Here is a 17,846-nt window from a genome sequence, read left to right as displayed (position 1 = left end):
TGAACTCCCTTTTAGGGTTGAAAGGGACTGAAAAAATTCATACCGAGAGATTCTTTAAATTCCCCTCTAATATATATTCTATTCTCTATGGTTAAGATCTAGAAAATTTTTGTAAATCCGTATCCAACCCCAGGAAAACTTAAAATGTCATAAAAGAAAACGTTTCATAAAAATGTTCTATTATCAAGCCCTTTTTATAGGACAGAAACAATTCGTTCTCTTTGCATTAAACAAATTTTCAAATATTTATTTTTATTTTTTAGAGATTACTTCCCTAAACTAGACAAGAACAAGGATTTGAAGGATACTTTTAAATTTATGGTTGTCAGACATCCATTCGAGAGATTACTTTCAGCTTACAGGTACACTGCTTTAATATTCATCCATATTCATCCATATTCACTCATATTCATCCATATTCATTCATATTCATTCATATTCATCCATATTCATCCATATTCATTCATATTCATTCATATTCAATCATATTCATCCATATTCATCCATATTCATCCATATTCATCCATATTCATCCATATTCATCCATATTCATCCATATTCATCCATAGTCATCCATATTCATCCATAATCACCCATGTTCATCCATATTCATCCATAATCATCCATATTCATCCATATTCTATTGTAAAGGGATAAACTGGAAGATTTATCACGTGACCTGGCTGCCCGGGATGGATACTATTACACTATGTATGGTCGCCATATTGTTGCAGAGTACAGGTTTATATTGGATTTCAACTTTTTCAATGTCTAAAGTGTTAAACATGATGTGTCAAACTCGTTGCTAGTTATGTGAAATTACGTAGACTGGTTTTTGGTCACAATCTTCCTTTTAAAATGCAGACAAATAAATGTCCTATTTAGAAGTTAGGTAAAGACTAAAGGAAAATTAATTTAATGTTTTAATATCAAAGCACCACAAAACCGTTTTTTAGTCTTCGATATTAACTCACATGAAATAATATAGCAAATCTTTTTAGGGACAAATCTGACCGAAATTTGACCGGGGTTTCCGAACCAACCTGGAGAGAATTCGTCACCTATATCATAAATACTCCTCCAACTAAGGTATTTAAATTGATTGTGAGATTTATGAGATTAAAAGAATAAAACTGAATTTACCTGTCTACCTGTCTACCTGTCTACCTGTCTACCTGTCTACCTGTCTACCTGTCTACCTGTCTACCGTATACAAGTCTACCTGCCTACCTGTCTACCTGTCGACCTATTTACTTACCCATCTGTCTACCTATCTACCTACCTCCCTATCTCCAGGTACAATGTGATAGCTAAGATGGAAACGTTCGCCGAGGATACCCAGTATATCCTGGAGGAGGCAGGACTAGATACTCAACTAGAGGTCGAGTGGAAGCATAGGACAGGTCCAAAGCCTTTCAGAATTGTTAAAATAGTTATGACTTTAAATAGTCCAGTGAACACGAGCCAGAGCAATTGTACAGTATTAATAGACCCTAAAATGTGGAATAGGAAGACGCCATTTAATCAATCTTTTGTGTATTTGACGTTGTTGTAAATCAAAAAGTTGTATCTTGAGATATTCAACAAAATTTAAATGAGTCTGTGGACATGTACTACTACTGTGTATTTATTATGTTCATTGAAATAGTTAAATCATAATTTAAGTCTTCTTGGCGTCTTCCTTTTCATCAGTTTTCAAAACATCCCTGTAGTTATTAAAAGAGAGTGTCTGGCTAGATGTGCTAGTTGAGCTGAAAGTGCAGTATTGTGCCGAACCACAACCTGTCTGGGGGCGAGCGCCAAGAGGATTTTAAAGATAGATTTTGTGGTCTTACTTAGAAATTATATACCGTACACACGTCTCCTAGGTCTCAAATGCTTGCTAAAATATTCCTCTGCAATACTGCGCACTCTCAGCTCAACTACCATGTCTAGCCAGACACTCCCTTTCAGAATAAAAACCTAATTCTAATTGTGTCTAGGTACCGGAGGGAGTTCGGACATAATGCTTGAATACTTCAGTCAGTTAACCCTAGCAGAGATAGGAGCACTTTTCATTAAATACCAACTAGACTTTGAACTATACGGATACAGTCCAGAACCATACTTTGATATAGCTATTCAAGAACCATAAACCTTCAGAGTTTTTACCAATTTCTCCATTTACACTAAAGCTAGGAACCGTTTCTAAAATGTACATGTACACGTACGTAGAATGCCAGAAAATACGTATAAGCAACTAAAAATTGAAAAATATAACAAATACCGGATGCTTATCAAACGTGGAAGTTACTTTTAAATTTTTACATTTTAGCTTCAGCTTTTAAAAATCAAAACGCAATTGAATATTCTGCTGCCACCTGCTTTTTTTTAACGCTGTTAAAAAGAAACTTTTCAAAAAAAGATTTTATAATAATGCTATTTGCTTTAAAACTAAGCTTTTAGTATATTGTCAGTTCAGTGCTTGTCATTAAAAAGGGACTGTTCACTAAAGTGTGAGATGTTTTTACATTTTTACATTACCCAAATTCTGTAAGCAATCCCATTAAAGGTGCAGTGTTAAATAGATTTACGTTCAGGCGTCGTCGTCGTATATATCAACACAATAAAGACGACTTTCTAGTTAAATTTTGATTTCTACGAAGCTTTCAAACAGCAGAAACATTTAAACAAAGAGAAGTTGTCAAATAAAAGCTTCTTTTTGTTTACTTGTAAACTTGTAATTTGAAAAATGCTTGTTAGTGTTAGAGATCAAAATATTATCAATATAAAATCGTCTTCATTGTATTTATGTGATCGCCGACCACTGCATGATATTTAATCAAAAATATGTTTGTTTTTTTACCCGAAGAGTACTGCGGTTTGCGGGAGGAATGTACACACTGCAGTACACAAACATATTTGTAGCTACCGCTAGTTGTAATATGTCTTGTAATTAATGTATAACTGCATAGTGTGTTACCATGTGATAGTGGTAAATCTTATTCAATAAAAAAGAGAATCTAGTGTTACTTTAAAATCTTATCTTATATTTGCTTCATTTGTTAATGTACTAAATAATATTAAATCAATAATTTGCAAAAGCTTAGTCTGCAGTAAAAAAAAATACATTTTGTCCGATTTGAAATAAATAGTAAACGGACAACATTTTAGAAATTTCTGCCTTAAAACACTTGCGTTAACTTGCAAATATCTGAAACATTAAGTAAATATTTAATTCTCATTTTTAATGGGACAACCTGTAAACACGTACTATACCCGGTGTCGCAATAAACTACCAAAAAAATGGACAGTAAGTCTTAAACAAACCCAGAATCATAGAGAATAGAATATAAATTAGAGAAGAATTTAAAGAATCTCTCGGTATGAATTTTTTCAGTCCCTTTTTACCCTAAAAGGGAGTTCAAAGTGTACAAATCATGTAAATGTTCACAAATTATATGCAGTAGAGTACATTAATACAGTATGTTCCCTTGACTATTCATTTCAATTTCGAATTTTTTAAACTGTTATAACGGAAAATCATCGTTTGTAAAGTGAAAGGCATAGAGTCTATGTGAAATGATCATTGGTCAATTATGAAACCATCATAATTTATATCATAATTTGGGTTTCTTTTAATATTAATTTTAGATTTTCTATAAATTGATGTTCCAGGGCCCAAAAGGTTATTTAGCATAAATATGTGAAGTACACCTGAGCCCAAAACTTAAAACAGGGTATCGTAATGAAAACCAGTTTTAAAACCCGGGTTTCGCGAATGGGGTTAGGCAGTTTTGTGGATATCAATATTTTTTGTTGTGAAATATCATTTTATTTATTTTCTTCATATTCTCCACTTTTTAAATCTTTTAAATCAAAATCTACAATAATGCTTAGACCCCATAAAGGAAACTCGAGAGTTTCGTTCAACGATACTCTTTTAAATTTCGGCTCTGCAGTATGGAAACAGTACAACAAAATGGCCATTTTACACTTTTTTCTAGTAAATTCCCGTCTAATATATATTCTATTCTCTATGCCCAGAATACTTCCAGAACAAGGAAAATAATAAAGGATACTTCCAAGAAAAAAAGTTAAAATTTTAAAATAAAAGTTGAAAAACTTAAAATTTTTAAGGATAAAGTTTTTCCTAAATATATTTCATCACACTCAATTAATTTAAATGTAACATATTTGGCCCATTTTAACCATTTGGTAAAAGCATGTTTTAGTCAAATCGCTTAGTTTTTTCGCAAGAGAAATTGTGATTATACGATTATTTTCATTTTGAATTTTTTCATGTAACCAAGATACTTTGATTCTTTTATTTTTAAATTAAACATTATTAAAAAATTCTAGTTGGAAAAAATATTTAACACAAAACCGAGGAAAATAGTAACTTAATTCTCATTTTTAGCTCATTTTGCTTTTTCCTTACGCTATGCCCTAATTGTATTCACTAATTGATAAACTAACTTAAAATATACTTTTGTCACAAAAATATCGAATATGACAAATAATGTATTTTGTTTAGTTCATATTTGGAGATTTTATCAAATATTTAATGTCTGCTTTTGCTGTGAATTTACTGAAATAAAAATGAAATATTTTTAACCAATTTGTATTCTGTCGGCTAGGAAAAGAGTCCCAACTCGATTATTTCATCAGGGGGTCTGACTTTTTTTATTAATGTGAAAATGTAACGTCAATGTATAAAGAAGACCAGGTTTCTAATGTGACACACTTCAATCTCGTATTTTAATGTAGGGGTCCAGGGGACAGTGATTTTTATAGTATAGTTTAAAAAAAACACTTTTGTCAAATTCTATATTTAAGAAAACCGATGTCGTGACCTTGCTTATTTCAAACTACAGTGATAACCAGAAAACTGTAAAATAGGAAGACGACAATAAAGCAATAATTAGGCGTATTTGATATTGTTACAAAACGAACAGTTTACTAGTAACCTTTAATATCCATCATGAAACATGAAATGGATCTGTTTAAACTGCACAATTGCTGTTTCTCAAGTTTATTAAACTTCTGTCTAATAGTCGTCTTCCTATTCCAAAGTTTTCTGGTTATCACTGTAGTAACTTATTAAATCATTTATTAAATGAAATTAGTCTGTTTATACTTCATAATTGATGTATATATTATGTTCTTACCTCGAGTTTTCTGGTTCTCATTGTAGTAAAAAAAAAGTTTAAAATATCAAAGGTTGACTCCATCAGGTTGCCAAAAATTTTAGTATTTTTCAGTGCCGTCCAATATACTTTATTATCTGTTCAGGGTGAAATAACTTAGATAAAGAAACCCTTACTACAAGGTTAACTGTTAACTTCATTAACTCTTTAACAATTTTACAAACATTCCAGAGAATACAGACAGTGGGAGAGAAGGGTAGACAAGGATAGATAGAGATATAGAAAGCTAGGAGAAAGATTAGTCTTGTCTAGACTCTGGGTCGAGAAGGTCAACACAGTCGACAGGTAAATTGTAATGTTTAAAATTAACTATAAGGCGCTTTTCGCCTCTCCATTGTTTTTTGTTTTCGTCTTTTTGAAATCAATTTCTCTTTGAAGTTTATTGGATTTGAAGCAAAACAATTTTTGGCGGATTTTTTAAATTTGCTATAACCAATATTCACTAAAACATGGATTGCGTTAAAAATATATTTAGTGATTTTTTTAACATTATTAGACATTCTGGTCATTGCATACATAAAATTAAGAACAGATCCATAATTATGATAATTTGATCATTTTACATCAAACACTTGGCTTGGCTTGAATCTAAAAGTATTACAAATAAAATAAAAAAATTTGTATGTTTGTACGTAGTTTATATGTAAATACTATATAGTCGCTTAATCAATTCACTTCTGAAATCTTAATTTACGTTAATATATATGTAAGTTAAATAAAATTCTAAGTCTGTGTTTGTAAACAAAGGGAGTCCAGTTTTTGTTGTATACTGTGCATTCCGTACAGACCAATTTATATATATATATATATTTATATATATATTATTTTTAAATAATTGGGACATAAAATGTCGTCATCCAACTATGAGTTTGGCCCACTTTTGTCCAGTTTCTGTGCACTCCGTATACTGACCAATTTATATATATACATATATATTATTTTTAAATAATTGGGACATAAAATGTCGTCATCCAACTATGAGTTTGGCCCACTTTAGTATTTAATCACTTTGGGTAATATGTATCTATTAAACAAAGAATTTGATTTTGTATCAGTTCAATAATTTTGAATACCATGGGGAAATCTGTAAACATTCTCTTTCCTAAAAATGTGTTTGCCTGACCTGAAGGTTTATTTAAGCCTGGGTGCAGAGGGCAAGTTCCTCATAAAAAGCTAAAAATGTGTTAACAGTTATGCGAATATTCAGAAAATTCGTCTTGTTTTATTTCAATATACAGTGGAGTAGGAAGACGCCAGTTGATTTTGTTGCAGAGAAAAGGAATTGAGTCTTTGCCACAAACTCTGATTTTCTAATCTCTATATCTTTGGAACCTAATGTTGTAGACCTTAGATATTTCAAACTATGAAGTCTGTTAGATCAAGTAATCTGAGTTTGAAATATCAAAGGTTTACAACATCGGGTTCTAGAGATATTGGGGTTTAAACATTTGATTTTGTTCCAAAGACTCAATTCCTTTAACAGTTAATTTGAAAACCATCTTGTGGGTCCATGTGTACATTGCACAATTGTTGTGATTTTTTTTCATTAGACTATTCATAGAGCTTGAGTCCAACGGTCGTCTTCCTATTTCACCGTATTATGAGTCTCACTGTGTATTTTAATGGCTTATTAAATGATTTGGCAAGGATAGTAAAAAGTGTACAGTTGTAGGAATCATGAATATAAAGAAACAGACAGTATAAATTCACTACAGTCGTCTCTGAAGTCTAATACTTAGTGGATAACCCTGTATATCAGACGGTGAAATGGTTGAAACAATATTTTATTAGTAAATATAAAATAGCTCGCAGAAAAATAAACCAGTTAAAGTTATACTTTAGTCCGCACATGAGCGCGAAGCGTTATTTCAACCTAGTTGAACTTTATTATCAGCAATGAAAAAAGACAATTCTAAAGATGTATTTAAGCATACTGCAGAATGATGCCATCATGGGAAACAAAGGGTAAATATCCCTATCGGAATGTGGTCAGGTAACCTTGGAATGTTTGCACAAAAACAAATTGTGCAAAAAGGTGTGAAATTGGCTTTCTGCACGGCCATCACAATAAAGAATTCAAGTGGACAAATTGATAGTTATTTTCAAATTCTTGATTTATTAGAATAACGAGAGTAACGTGTACACTGTACAGTGTACAGTGTACAGTGTACAGTGTAAATTGTGTATTATGTATTGTGTATTGTGTATTGTGTATTGTGTATTATGTATTGTTATTGTTTATTGTGTATTGTGTATGGTGTATTGTGTATTGTGTATTGTGTATTGTGTATTATGTATTGTGTATTGTGTATTGTGTATGGTGTATTGTGTATTGTGTATTGTGTATTAGGTATTACGTATTGTGTATTGTGTATTGTGTATTGTGTATTGTGTATTGTGTATTGTATATTGTGTTTTATGTATTGTGTATTGTGTATTGTGTATTGTGTATTGTGTATTATGTATTGTGTATTGTGTTTTGTGTATTGTGTATGGTGTATTGTGTATTGTGTATTGTGTATTGTGTATTGTGTATTGTGTATTGTGTATTGTGTATTGTGTATTGTGTACTTTGTATTGTGTATTGTGTATTGTGTATTGTGTATTGTGTATTATGTTTTGTGTTTTGTATATCATGTATTGTGTATTGTCACATTGTATATTTTGTACAGTGTACAGTGTACAGTGTTCAGTTTAGTGTACAATTTGTACATAAGAAAAGAAAAGAAAATATTTGTAGGATGTCTGATTTAATGTGGGGAGGGGTCCCTTTTCAAATTCCAAGCAAAACGGCCATGAAGTATATCAGCAGAGCTGTTAAAGTTAAGGTAAAAAAGCCATCTAAAACGTACATTTAAAAGAAGTTTAAATATTTGAAAATATTCAGAAAAGTTTTGGAATAAAGCCTGTTTGACAGTTTATAGATATTCCAAGGGCCAATATACATACTTATCTCATTTTCCCAGAGATGAGATTTTAAAAGTTTAAACCCAAGTAAAACCCAACTCGGGCTTAGATTGAACCCAAGTCAGGATTGGTTCTGATTCGACCAATGAGAGACTGTTAAGCAAGCTTTCTCTCTGTAGCAGGCAGAATGCCGTCAGATCAGCTGTGACAAGGAGATGTAAATTTCGAAAATACATACTTTTTGTAGATACGTTATTTTCGTAGTATGTTTATCTTATATATTTAATAAAATTTGACAGCACTAATAATTCCCGAGATTTTAAATGTAAAGATTTTACGCAATTCACGATCATCAGGTGCTGAAGACTCGAGCCTTAATGAGAGAAAACCCCAAGATGGTTGGTTTTTACTTAACTCAAGGCCATCCAAAACCCGGGTCTTGACTTGAGCTTTTCTTGGATCTAAGCAGAAGCAAAGACTGGGTTTTACTCGGGTTGAAGCTTTTAAAATCTCGAGTTTTTTGGTTATCTAAGTAAAGTAATTTATAGTTTTCATAAATCTTGCACAAATTAGGGAATATATTAACAAATAGGTGTATAATCTCTTTAAAACTATTTCGTACACTTCAATATTTTTTAAACATTTCAAAAAATAAATCTATCATTTTTATTTCTAAAAGTTGTAGTTCATCGTCGAAAAATACTAACAATCCACCACTAGTTTATATCAAATATAATGTAAACCATAAATATTTAACTTTCCTTTTCCTATTATTTATATTTTTTTTTATTTTTTTAGAAATGGCCACAACCTCTATTATTGGAGGTTTTCAAATATTTTCTCCGTAAACACATTATTTTGTATGTTTTTGTTATTTTTCATAAATAAATAATTACTTACTTACTTACTTACTAACTATATTAGCATAAGTAAAAAGTAAGTGCATCTGCAAACTAAAAAAGTGACAAACGAGCTGCAAAAATTCCAATGCTTTCCAGATGTCTTTTGTGCAATTTGCATTTGAGATTTCTCCATGACAAGTCGTGCAAAATATTTTGTATGTGTCTTTATTGATCAACAATTGCGTGCTTGAAAGTACATATAAATGATTCTTATTTTTAGCGAGAATGTGAAATTCCTGTTGGCGGCCGATATAATGCTCGGAAAACTATGGAACGAGAGGTAAACATAAACATAAACATGAACATAAACATAAACATAAACATAAACATAAACATAAACATAAACATAAACATAGACATAAATATTGTTTTAAAAGAAGTCAAGCAACTTATAAAACTAAATTTTGTCTAAAATCCTGACTCCTTGATTTTTATCTTCTTCAAAAAACGTGATCGTAAAGTTTTTAAAATGCAATGATGACAAATTTTAGATCATTCAGAACATTAAATTCAAACACCAACCAAATTCTGATATTAAGACCTCTTCCTTATTTAAAAATGATGCTGCTCAAATCAACCTTTAACACTTTTTAAAGGGTCAAAAACCCTAATCATCATTTTTTGTGTTCAAAGTGTTATGTGATTATAATTCTTTAGATCCCCGGTCATAAGCAGTGCAGAGCTGATATGCTTGATAGTTATGAAAACTATAATTTGATGAAAAGACGAGCTAGGACAGAACCAAGGATGGAACCTTGTTCAGGGGTCAGTGCTTCTAAATTATCCGCAGGTATCACACACACTAAACTAAGCAGGTGGGGTAGGTTAAATAGGCCATATATGATAGGCCTGGTACTGTAAAAAGTCTGGCCACGCCATCAAAGTTTAACCCGACCCAACATGGTACAAAGCGAGCGTCACTAAGGCCTGTACAAGGAGTTGGTCCGGTTTAAATAGAAATACCCTAGTCCACCGTGATCAAGGATATTTGAATACTCTAGACAGGACACAAGTTCTAAAATATCCCGAGGTATCTAGGATATTATTACACTCTAGACAGGACACTATAGTTCTAAACTATCCGCAGGTATCTAGGATATTATAATACTCTAGACAGGACACTAGTTCTAAACTATCCGTAGGTATCTAGGATATTTGAATACTCTAGACAGGACTCTAGTTCTAAACTATCCCCAGGTATCTAGGATATTTGAATACTCTAGACAGGACTCTAGTTCTAAACTATCCGCAGGTATCTAGGATATTAGAATACTCTAGACAGGACACTAGTTCTAAACTATCCCCAGGTATCTAGGATATTTGAATACTCTAGACAGGACTCTAGTTCTAAACTATCCGCAGGTATCTAGGATATTAGAATACTCTAGACAGGACTCTAGTTCTAAACTATCCCCAGGTATCTAGGATATTATAATACTCTAGACAGGACACAAGTTCTAAACTATCCGCAGGTATCTAGGATATTATAATATTCTAGACAGGACACAAGTTCTAAACTATCCGCAGGTATCTAGGATATTATAATACTCTAGACAGGACACTAAAGTGCTAAGCTATCCGCAGGTATCTAGGATATTATAATACTCTAGACAGGACACAATATTTCTAAACTAAACATAGGTATCTAGGATGTTAGAATACTCTAGACAGGACACTATAGTTCTAAACTATCCGCAGGTATCTAGGATATTATAATACTTTAGACAGGACACTATAGTTCTAAACTATCCGCAGGTATCTAGGATATTAGAATACTCTAGACAGGACGCTATAGTTCTAAACCATCCCCAGGTATCTAGGATATTAGAATACTCTAGACACGACACTATAGTGCTAAGCTATCAGCAGGTACAGGGTGTCCCACGAAACATGACAGTTGCTGAAATAGTTTAAAATGTCTTCTTCCAGAATATGTCAAGTTGTTTGTTGCCAAAGAGAATAATAATAAATATTGTATGGCACCCATATTATAGTAAAATTGATTTATAAGTAAAATATATTTAAGTAAAAATTTTTTTAGCTATATAAACTGCAAAACAATTGTAATATCGAATACAGCCTATGGAAGAAGACATTCAAAACTATTCACCAACTGTCATGTTTCGTGGGACACCCTGTATGTATCTAGGATATTATATCTAGACAGGACAAAATATTTCTAAACTAAACAAAGGTATCTAGGATAATACATGTTGAGATTTATGATTTAGAATATAAAACTGTTCTAAAACAGGAATGTGGACAATTTATCCAGTCAAGTATAATTATACATAGCAGAAGAGAACCGACCTAAATTGTGTCAAAATATATATATATATATATATATTTACGTGAGTCCGACACATTTAACTAAAGTAAGCATAATGATGCTTTTGTTTTAACTAGACAATAGTTTAACAATACCATAAAGCGCACAATGTAAAAAGTGTAGATTGTAGATTGTAGATTGTAGTGTAGAGTGTAGAGTGTAGAATATAGAGTGTAGAGTGTATAGAGTGTAAAGTGTGGAGTGTGGAGTGAGGAGTGTGGAGTGTGGAGTGTGGATTGTGGAGTGTGGAGTAGAATGTAGAATATAGAGTGTAAAGTGAAGAGTGTACAGTGTAGAATATAGAGTGTAGAGCATAGAGTCTGGAGTGTAGAGCGTAGATCGTAGAGAGTAGAGCGTAGAGCGCATATTGTAGCGTGCAGCGTGCAGAGTACAGAGTGAAGCGTACAGAGTGCAGAGTGCAGAGTGCAAAGTTTAAAGTGTTTGTTGCTGAAAATAAACTGTATGTAAACTATTATAGAGGACGTGAGTCAGACTCTAATAAAAACGCATAAATAACTTCCAGTATATATATTTCTTATAACTTATTACTAGAGGGTTCAGAACTAGAGTCAATATCGATATCACACGTGTAGACTGTAGATCATTTATCAGTCCTATGCCCCGTATCCGTTCTATCTCATTCTGTTGAATCTTGTGGAACTATTTTAACGCGGCCAGGCATCGTCTTCCACACTATCACTTAATGAGTCAGGTAGAAGGTTTTTTTTTTAATTTTTCTGTGGCTGCTCTAGCTGCTCTAGCCAATCTAGCTGCAACAGCTGTTCTAGCTGTTGTAGCAGTTCTAGCTGTTCTTGCTGTTCTAGCTGCTCTAGCTGCTATAAGTGCTATAGCTAGCAGGCTCTAGTTGCTCTAGCTGCTCTAGCTGCTGTAACTGCTCTAGCTGCTCTAGCTGCCTTGGCTCCTCTAGCTTATCTAGACGCTCTAGCTGCTGTACCTGCTGTAGCTGCTGTAGCTGCTCTAGCTACTCTAGCTTCTTTAGGTGATATAGCCGCTCTTGCTGCTCCCCTGATTAACTCAAATTAAAAAACAGATATTTTAGTTTTTACTAGACTACACTCAGTCACAGTCATGGATAGAAACAAACTTGCATTCTTTCGGGAAGGGGGGAGAAATAAGAGAAGGGGGTGGGGCAGGGGGTAAAGGAGGGGAAGTTGGGAGAAACGAGAGGAGAGAAGCTTTTTTTTGTTGAGGGTAGAATATTTCTATAGTCATGTTATATGTTTATACAGGACTTGAAAGATCCAATCAGATTTGATCTTTAGGTCTTCTTGTTCTTGCTTTTTATATGCTAGAATTAGTATTATTTTGAAATTATTTGCTAGATATATTTCAAAACAATATATTGATTTACATATACAAGACATTTTGAAATGATAATTGTTCTTAAAACATACCAAGTTTCAGTTTGACCCTACATGTCAGTAAAACTTTTAGCATCTAAATCTCCCACCCCCATCCCTTTGCTTTCCTCGNGTCCAGGTTTATTTTCAGTTGTCAGGACATTTTGCTAAAATTTTCCTTGTTTCTTCCTGAAAGGATAAACTCTGTTTTGTATTTGTTCACTCAACAAACAGCTAAATATTTTTAAATAAAGCTCATAACAGTTTTAAATTTTTGCACCAGTGTATCCTGTGTCCTTTTAACTAATTGCCTTGCATCAACTGTATCCTTTGCCCTTTCATTTAATTTCATACCCTCTGTATCATCTATATCTTCTTTAATATCTGTATCCTCTGTATCCTATGTAATGTATCCTCTGTATCCACTAAATCCTCTTTATCATGTGTATCCTCTGTATACTCTGTTCTTTATCCTGTGTATCCTCTGTATCCTCTGTTTCCTCTGTATCCTCTGTATCCTCTATATCCTCTGTATCCTCTGTATCCTCTAAATCCTCTTTATCATGTGTATCCTCTGTATACTCTGTTCTTTATCCTGTGTATCCTCTGTATCCTCTGTATCCTCTGTTTCCTCTGTATCCTCTGTATCCTCTAAATCCTCTTTATTATGTGTATCCTCTGTATACTCTGTTCTTTATCCTGTGTATCCTCTGTATCCTCTGTATAATCTGTATCCTCTGTATCCTCTGTATCCTCTGTATCCTCTGTATCCTCTGTATCCTCTGTATCCTCTGTATAATCTGTATCATCTGTATCCTCTGTATCCTCTATATCATTTGTATCCTCTGTATCCTCTGTATCCTCTGTATCCTCTGTATCCTCTGTATCCTCTATATCCTCTGTGTCTTCTGTATCAACTGTATTATTTGTATCCTTTATATTAATATAAATGCATCATAGTGACATACAATTGCGTATTTTTCTTCTAAATGGAAAAACAAATATATTTTCTATCTCAGGTTAAGTAGGAAAGTAAAATACTTGTAAAAATATCTAGTATCCCAGGTCAAGTATATTCAAGCACATACATTATTCATTGAGTTAGGTTTAAATATTTCTATACTGAAAACAAACCTTAAAGACTGCAATTGTGGAGTACGGCAGGAACATAAAGGCCTGATTGTTAATGAAGAGCTCAAAACTTTAGAATTGGATTTTGAGATTAATGCTTGATCCACTCTTATTCTTAATCTCGAGATTAAATAATGCTTGTTATCCTCTTGTTATTAATCTCCAGATTAATGAACTGATCGGGATTAAGGATATCCCATTCTAAATTTTCAGCTCTGATCGCTTAATCTGAATATCCACTGTGGAAACTTTAAATTTTTTTAATCCGCTCTTGTTGGATATCACATTTCATACTACATGTAATAAATATACGTTTGATTACAAATACAGATGTGATGCTACATTGTTGGACTAATATCCGATTGAACTATAAGTCGGCTGTTCACAAGCCAGCTTTAGAGCATTTAATTAATTTGAACTTAATCATGATTGTATGAACTTATTAAAAACATATTTTATCACATTTGAGGACTATAGTCCTAAGACGTTAGTCTTAAGAAACATTAATCCAAAACTTAGGTTCGTTCAATCAATCATTAGTCCAATTGATATTACACCACAAATGCGGGAAAATTAAAAACCGGTTTTTCAAAAGTTAAAGAGCGCATCTCTAATCTATAGAAATTAATCTAAAGACTAAATTAGTCTTGATATTAGGCAAAAGTTCCCAGCTTTATTCATACAAATTATGTCATCATTTTTTGAAAAACTGATTCTATGCTTATGCTATATGGCCTATTAAGCAAAATTTCTTTATGTTATGTTATTTTAAAAAGAGTAATATACATACCTGATTTTTGAAGAAACAGCAAATTGGCAAAAAATGGAAAAAGAGGGTTGGATTATAATAATAGAATTATGAAGTTGTTTACATTATGTATTGTTTAGGGCATGAGTACCTGGTCCCCTTGGATCCTATTTACTATCATGAGAAATCCTGCTGCTTCAGGAATACGCTGACCCGCTGCCCTCTCTTCAGATCTACTAAACCGGTTATAGGAACATAGAGATCAGATTTTATACCAGTTTATACCTTTTATAGGAACATAGAGATAAGATTTTAATTAAACCATTTTTTACCGGTTTTAGTAAAAGAGAGATCAAATTATAACCAATTTTAATCAGATAGATATTGCCAGGCTACACTTGTTGCATGAAACGTGCTGGGTCGACTTTACACCTTGTGAAGTCCAGACTGGACAGTACAAATGAAAGCATATACAGTACATAATGTTCCGGCTTACATCATGCTTGGAGCACTGGGTAACCGGTTATAGTAACAGAGAACTGGGATTCTTAAATTTTTAAAAATTTAACATTTAAATTTGATTTATTAATGATGAACCGAAAAGATTTTAGTCTCAACAATAATTTGGTCTTTTTATCAAGAGCAATACAGTGCTTGATTTAGTTAGACGTATTTGTAACATTTTTTATACTTGTTATACTTGAGTGAAATAAAGTGACCTCAAGTAAGTGCACTCTCCAAGAAGTTTACTGTAAATCATAGCAAATGTTAAGGTAAAGAAAGGTTCCATTATTTTTAAATTTTAAACATTTTTCTCTTTATGTAACCAGGAATGACGGAGCCGAGAGCTGAAAAGTTTATAGGTAATTTTGTTTAAACCATACAGACAAAATAATTCATTTATATTGTTAGAGATACGATTTCTATTTTCAATTTATTCATGTGCTTAAGGAATACAAAATATCGACAAAATATCGGCAAAATTTAGGAAAAATAAGGCAAAATATCGGCAAAATATCGACAAAATATAGGCAAAAATCGAAAGAAAAAAAAATAATTACGAGCGTGTTTTAACGATTGTTTTAAAGATAAAAATATTGTATGGTAGGTATGGTGGATACCAGGATAAGGATTCCAGGATATATTGGAGGGAGACGGATTAGAGATACAGGCTTTGCTGGACTCAGCACTTTAATCTAACCAGGAGATAAGAGGGTAATATTGTTATTGAAATTCTAATTTTATTTAGAGTAATTTATAAACTGGGCATGGTGGGAGACGTTTTTTTTAATGAAAAGAAAACTGTCTTTTATAATAAAATCCTAGAATTTGTAATCTTCATTCTTCCAAATAATGTAATTTTCGTCATTTACTCTTGTGTTTACCTCCCCCCCCCCTAGTTGCGCCTCTGATCTAGTCAAAAAAGTGTCAAAGAAGGGTCCACCTACATTACTCCGCGTATGGAAGTGTTATTAAAATTGTTGAATAGATGTAAGTTTCTTATTTAGTCATTTGTAAATTAAGTGCCCAAAATATTTACGTAAATATTATGTTTGCTATAAACACAGTTTTTAAATGTCTGAGCGCTGTATAAATTTATTGAATGCTTAATTTAGCTTTTCAATAATCTTTACCACAGCCTTTTATCTAAATGTTTTTATTTTAGGTTCCTGGTGGAAAGAAGAAACCCTGGAGCTTCGAGATCGAAATATAAATTTATGAAAATTAAAAACGAAATACATAATTTTTTATAATAGATATTTGTTTAAATCAAGAGTCGTAGATTATTCAAACTTCGAGTATTATGAATAGTTAAAAATTTTCTTTTACTTTTGAATTTATATTATTTTTTATTTGGTTCATTTCTAATAAAATTAACTCACTTTCTAGTTGATCAAATCACCAACATGTTGGCACATATAACATAAAATTACATAAAATTAACTCTGTAAGATTTGAGGTCAGATTTGGGTAAAGCTTAAAGTTTATCTAGGTACATGTACGAACAGGTGAACTAGTTCTGCATATGTGACCGAGAGTACATCAGGAGTACATCCAAGAAGTAGTTCAACTTAGAGATGGGAGCGTTTATTTTTTACAATTTGTTTGTTCAGAGTATTTGTTTCTTCAATAAAATCTTTCGTTTTTTTTCGTTCGTTAAAAAAACGATAGTTTTCTCTCTTAAACAATCCAGTTCGTTCGCTCATCGTTTCATGATTTCACTGAAAAACACCATCGGACACGAACATTTCGCTCGTTTTAACAAAAACGATTCCCATTTCTAGTTTTAATAAACTGTCTTGTTAGTGATACATTTCAATTTTTAAGGTTTAAGAAGTTATTCAAGGTTTTATTAATTCATAAGCAAAGTGAGGAAAGAAATCTTCACTTTTGTAGAAATTACTTACTTAATTTTCTACAATATATTTCGTTATCATTAAATACAAAATAAAAATTAGACATTTTTTAGTCGTTTTTGCAATGACATTATCTCTGACCCCTCATATACAATTATTTTTTGTTTAAAATTTAAAAGGTCATTTATCTGTTAGCGTTAACAATTAGTTTTAAAGACTACAGACCTAACTATCTTTTAACATTTCTAAATATCTTTTTCCATCTTTGCTAGGTTAATTAGTTTATTTCATTAAAATAACAAGCAATGTTCTTCTTAATTAGTTTAGAGAGAAAATTGTTGCATTTTTCATCGAAATTTCATAATACCTATATAAATTACATAAAAGTATTCGTCTCTTTTTTGTGTCTGTTTATTTGTTCAATTGTATGTCTTAAAACAACGGCATGTTTTCCCGCCGAACCCGTTTTTTTGTAATTATTAATATTTTCAGCATATGTTTAACTAAATTAAAAATTCAAGAGATACGGACAGTTGCATATTCTTGAATCTCAAATGTTCTGATTCTTAAAAAAATTTCCTAAAAAGTTCATTTTTTTATTACATATGCAAAAAATCAGTCTTATAATTTATGGTTTCACAGAATCCAAAGTTATTTTTTTTTAAATCATATTTTTTATTATACAATAATAATTTCATATTTATGGTTCTGAAACTTGCTACAAGTCGATAATCCAAACCAATGTTTATGGTTTCAAACCAAACTTTGTCTTATGGGTAGATCTGGTCACGTTCTCGTTTTATTCAAAACCGTCCATTTCACGATCAAATTCGTTAACTATAATCTTCGGCAGGATCGTTCGTCATAGGTTCAATAATTTGAAATCGTCCCGTTTAAAAATTTTGTTCTGGTTTTGTTGATT

At 32.1% G+C, this 17,846-nt stretch overlaps 2 protein-coding genes across 2 annotated transcripts in view; both read left to right on the top strand.

Moving 5' to 3' along the window:
* The window catches only part of LOC111696182 (carbohydrate sulfotransferase 11), a 6,159-nt gene extending 3,505 nt beyond the window's left edge, over positions 1–2,654 (top strand). The window contains exons 4-9 of the mRNA XM_023465733.1: positions 201–362; positions 652–741; positions 1,002–1,089; positions 1,218–1,240; positions 1,297–1,403; positions 1,983–2,654. Coding sequence (XP_023321501.1) covers positions 201–362; positions 652–741; positions 1,002–1,089; positions 1,218–1,240; positions 1,297–1,403; positions 1,983–2,134 — 622 coding nt within the window. The 3' untranslated portion in view covers positions 2,135–2,654. The remainder of the gene's footprint in view (positions 1–200; positions 363–651; positions 742–1,001; positions 1,090–1,217; positions 1,241–1,296; positions 1,404–1,982) is intronic.
* Positions 2,655–5,367: 2,713 nt separating this feature from the next.
* Positions 5,368–16,325, top strand: LOC111696192 (uncharacterized). Its single transcript, XM_023465740.1, has 8 exons — positions 5,368–5,474; positions 7,930–8,017; positions 9,219–9,278; positions 9,656–9,788; positions 14,708–14,818; positions 15,398–15,430; positions 15,676–15,782; positions 16,234–16,325. Exons 2-7 carry the CDS (start codon positions 7,931–7,933, stop codon positions 15,765–15,767), a joined length of 516 nt encoding a protein of 171 aa, XP_023321508.1. The 5' UTR covers positions 5,368–5,474; position 7,930; the 3' UTR covers positions 15,768–15,782; positions 16,234–16,325.
* Positions 16,326–17,846: the final 1,521 nt, after the last annotated feature.

This window comes from Eurytemora carolleeae, unplaced genomic scaffold, assembly GCF_000591075.1.
Source record: "Eurytemora carolleeae unplaced genomic scaffold, Eaff_2.0 scaffold80, whole genome shotgun sequence".
NCBI lineage: Eukaryota > Metazoa > Arthropoda > Copepoda > Calanoida > Temoridae > Eurytemora > Eurytemora carolleeae.
Note: the sequence above shows the minus strand (reverse complement) of the source record. Positions and strands in the feature narration are given on the sequence as shown.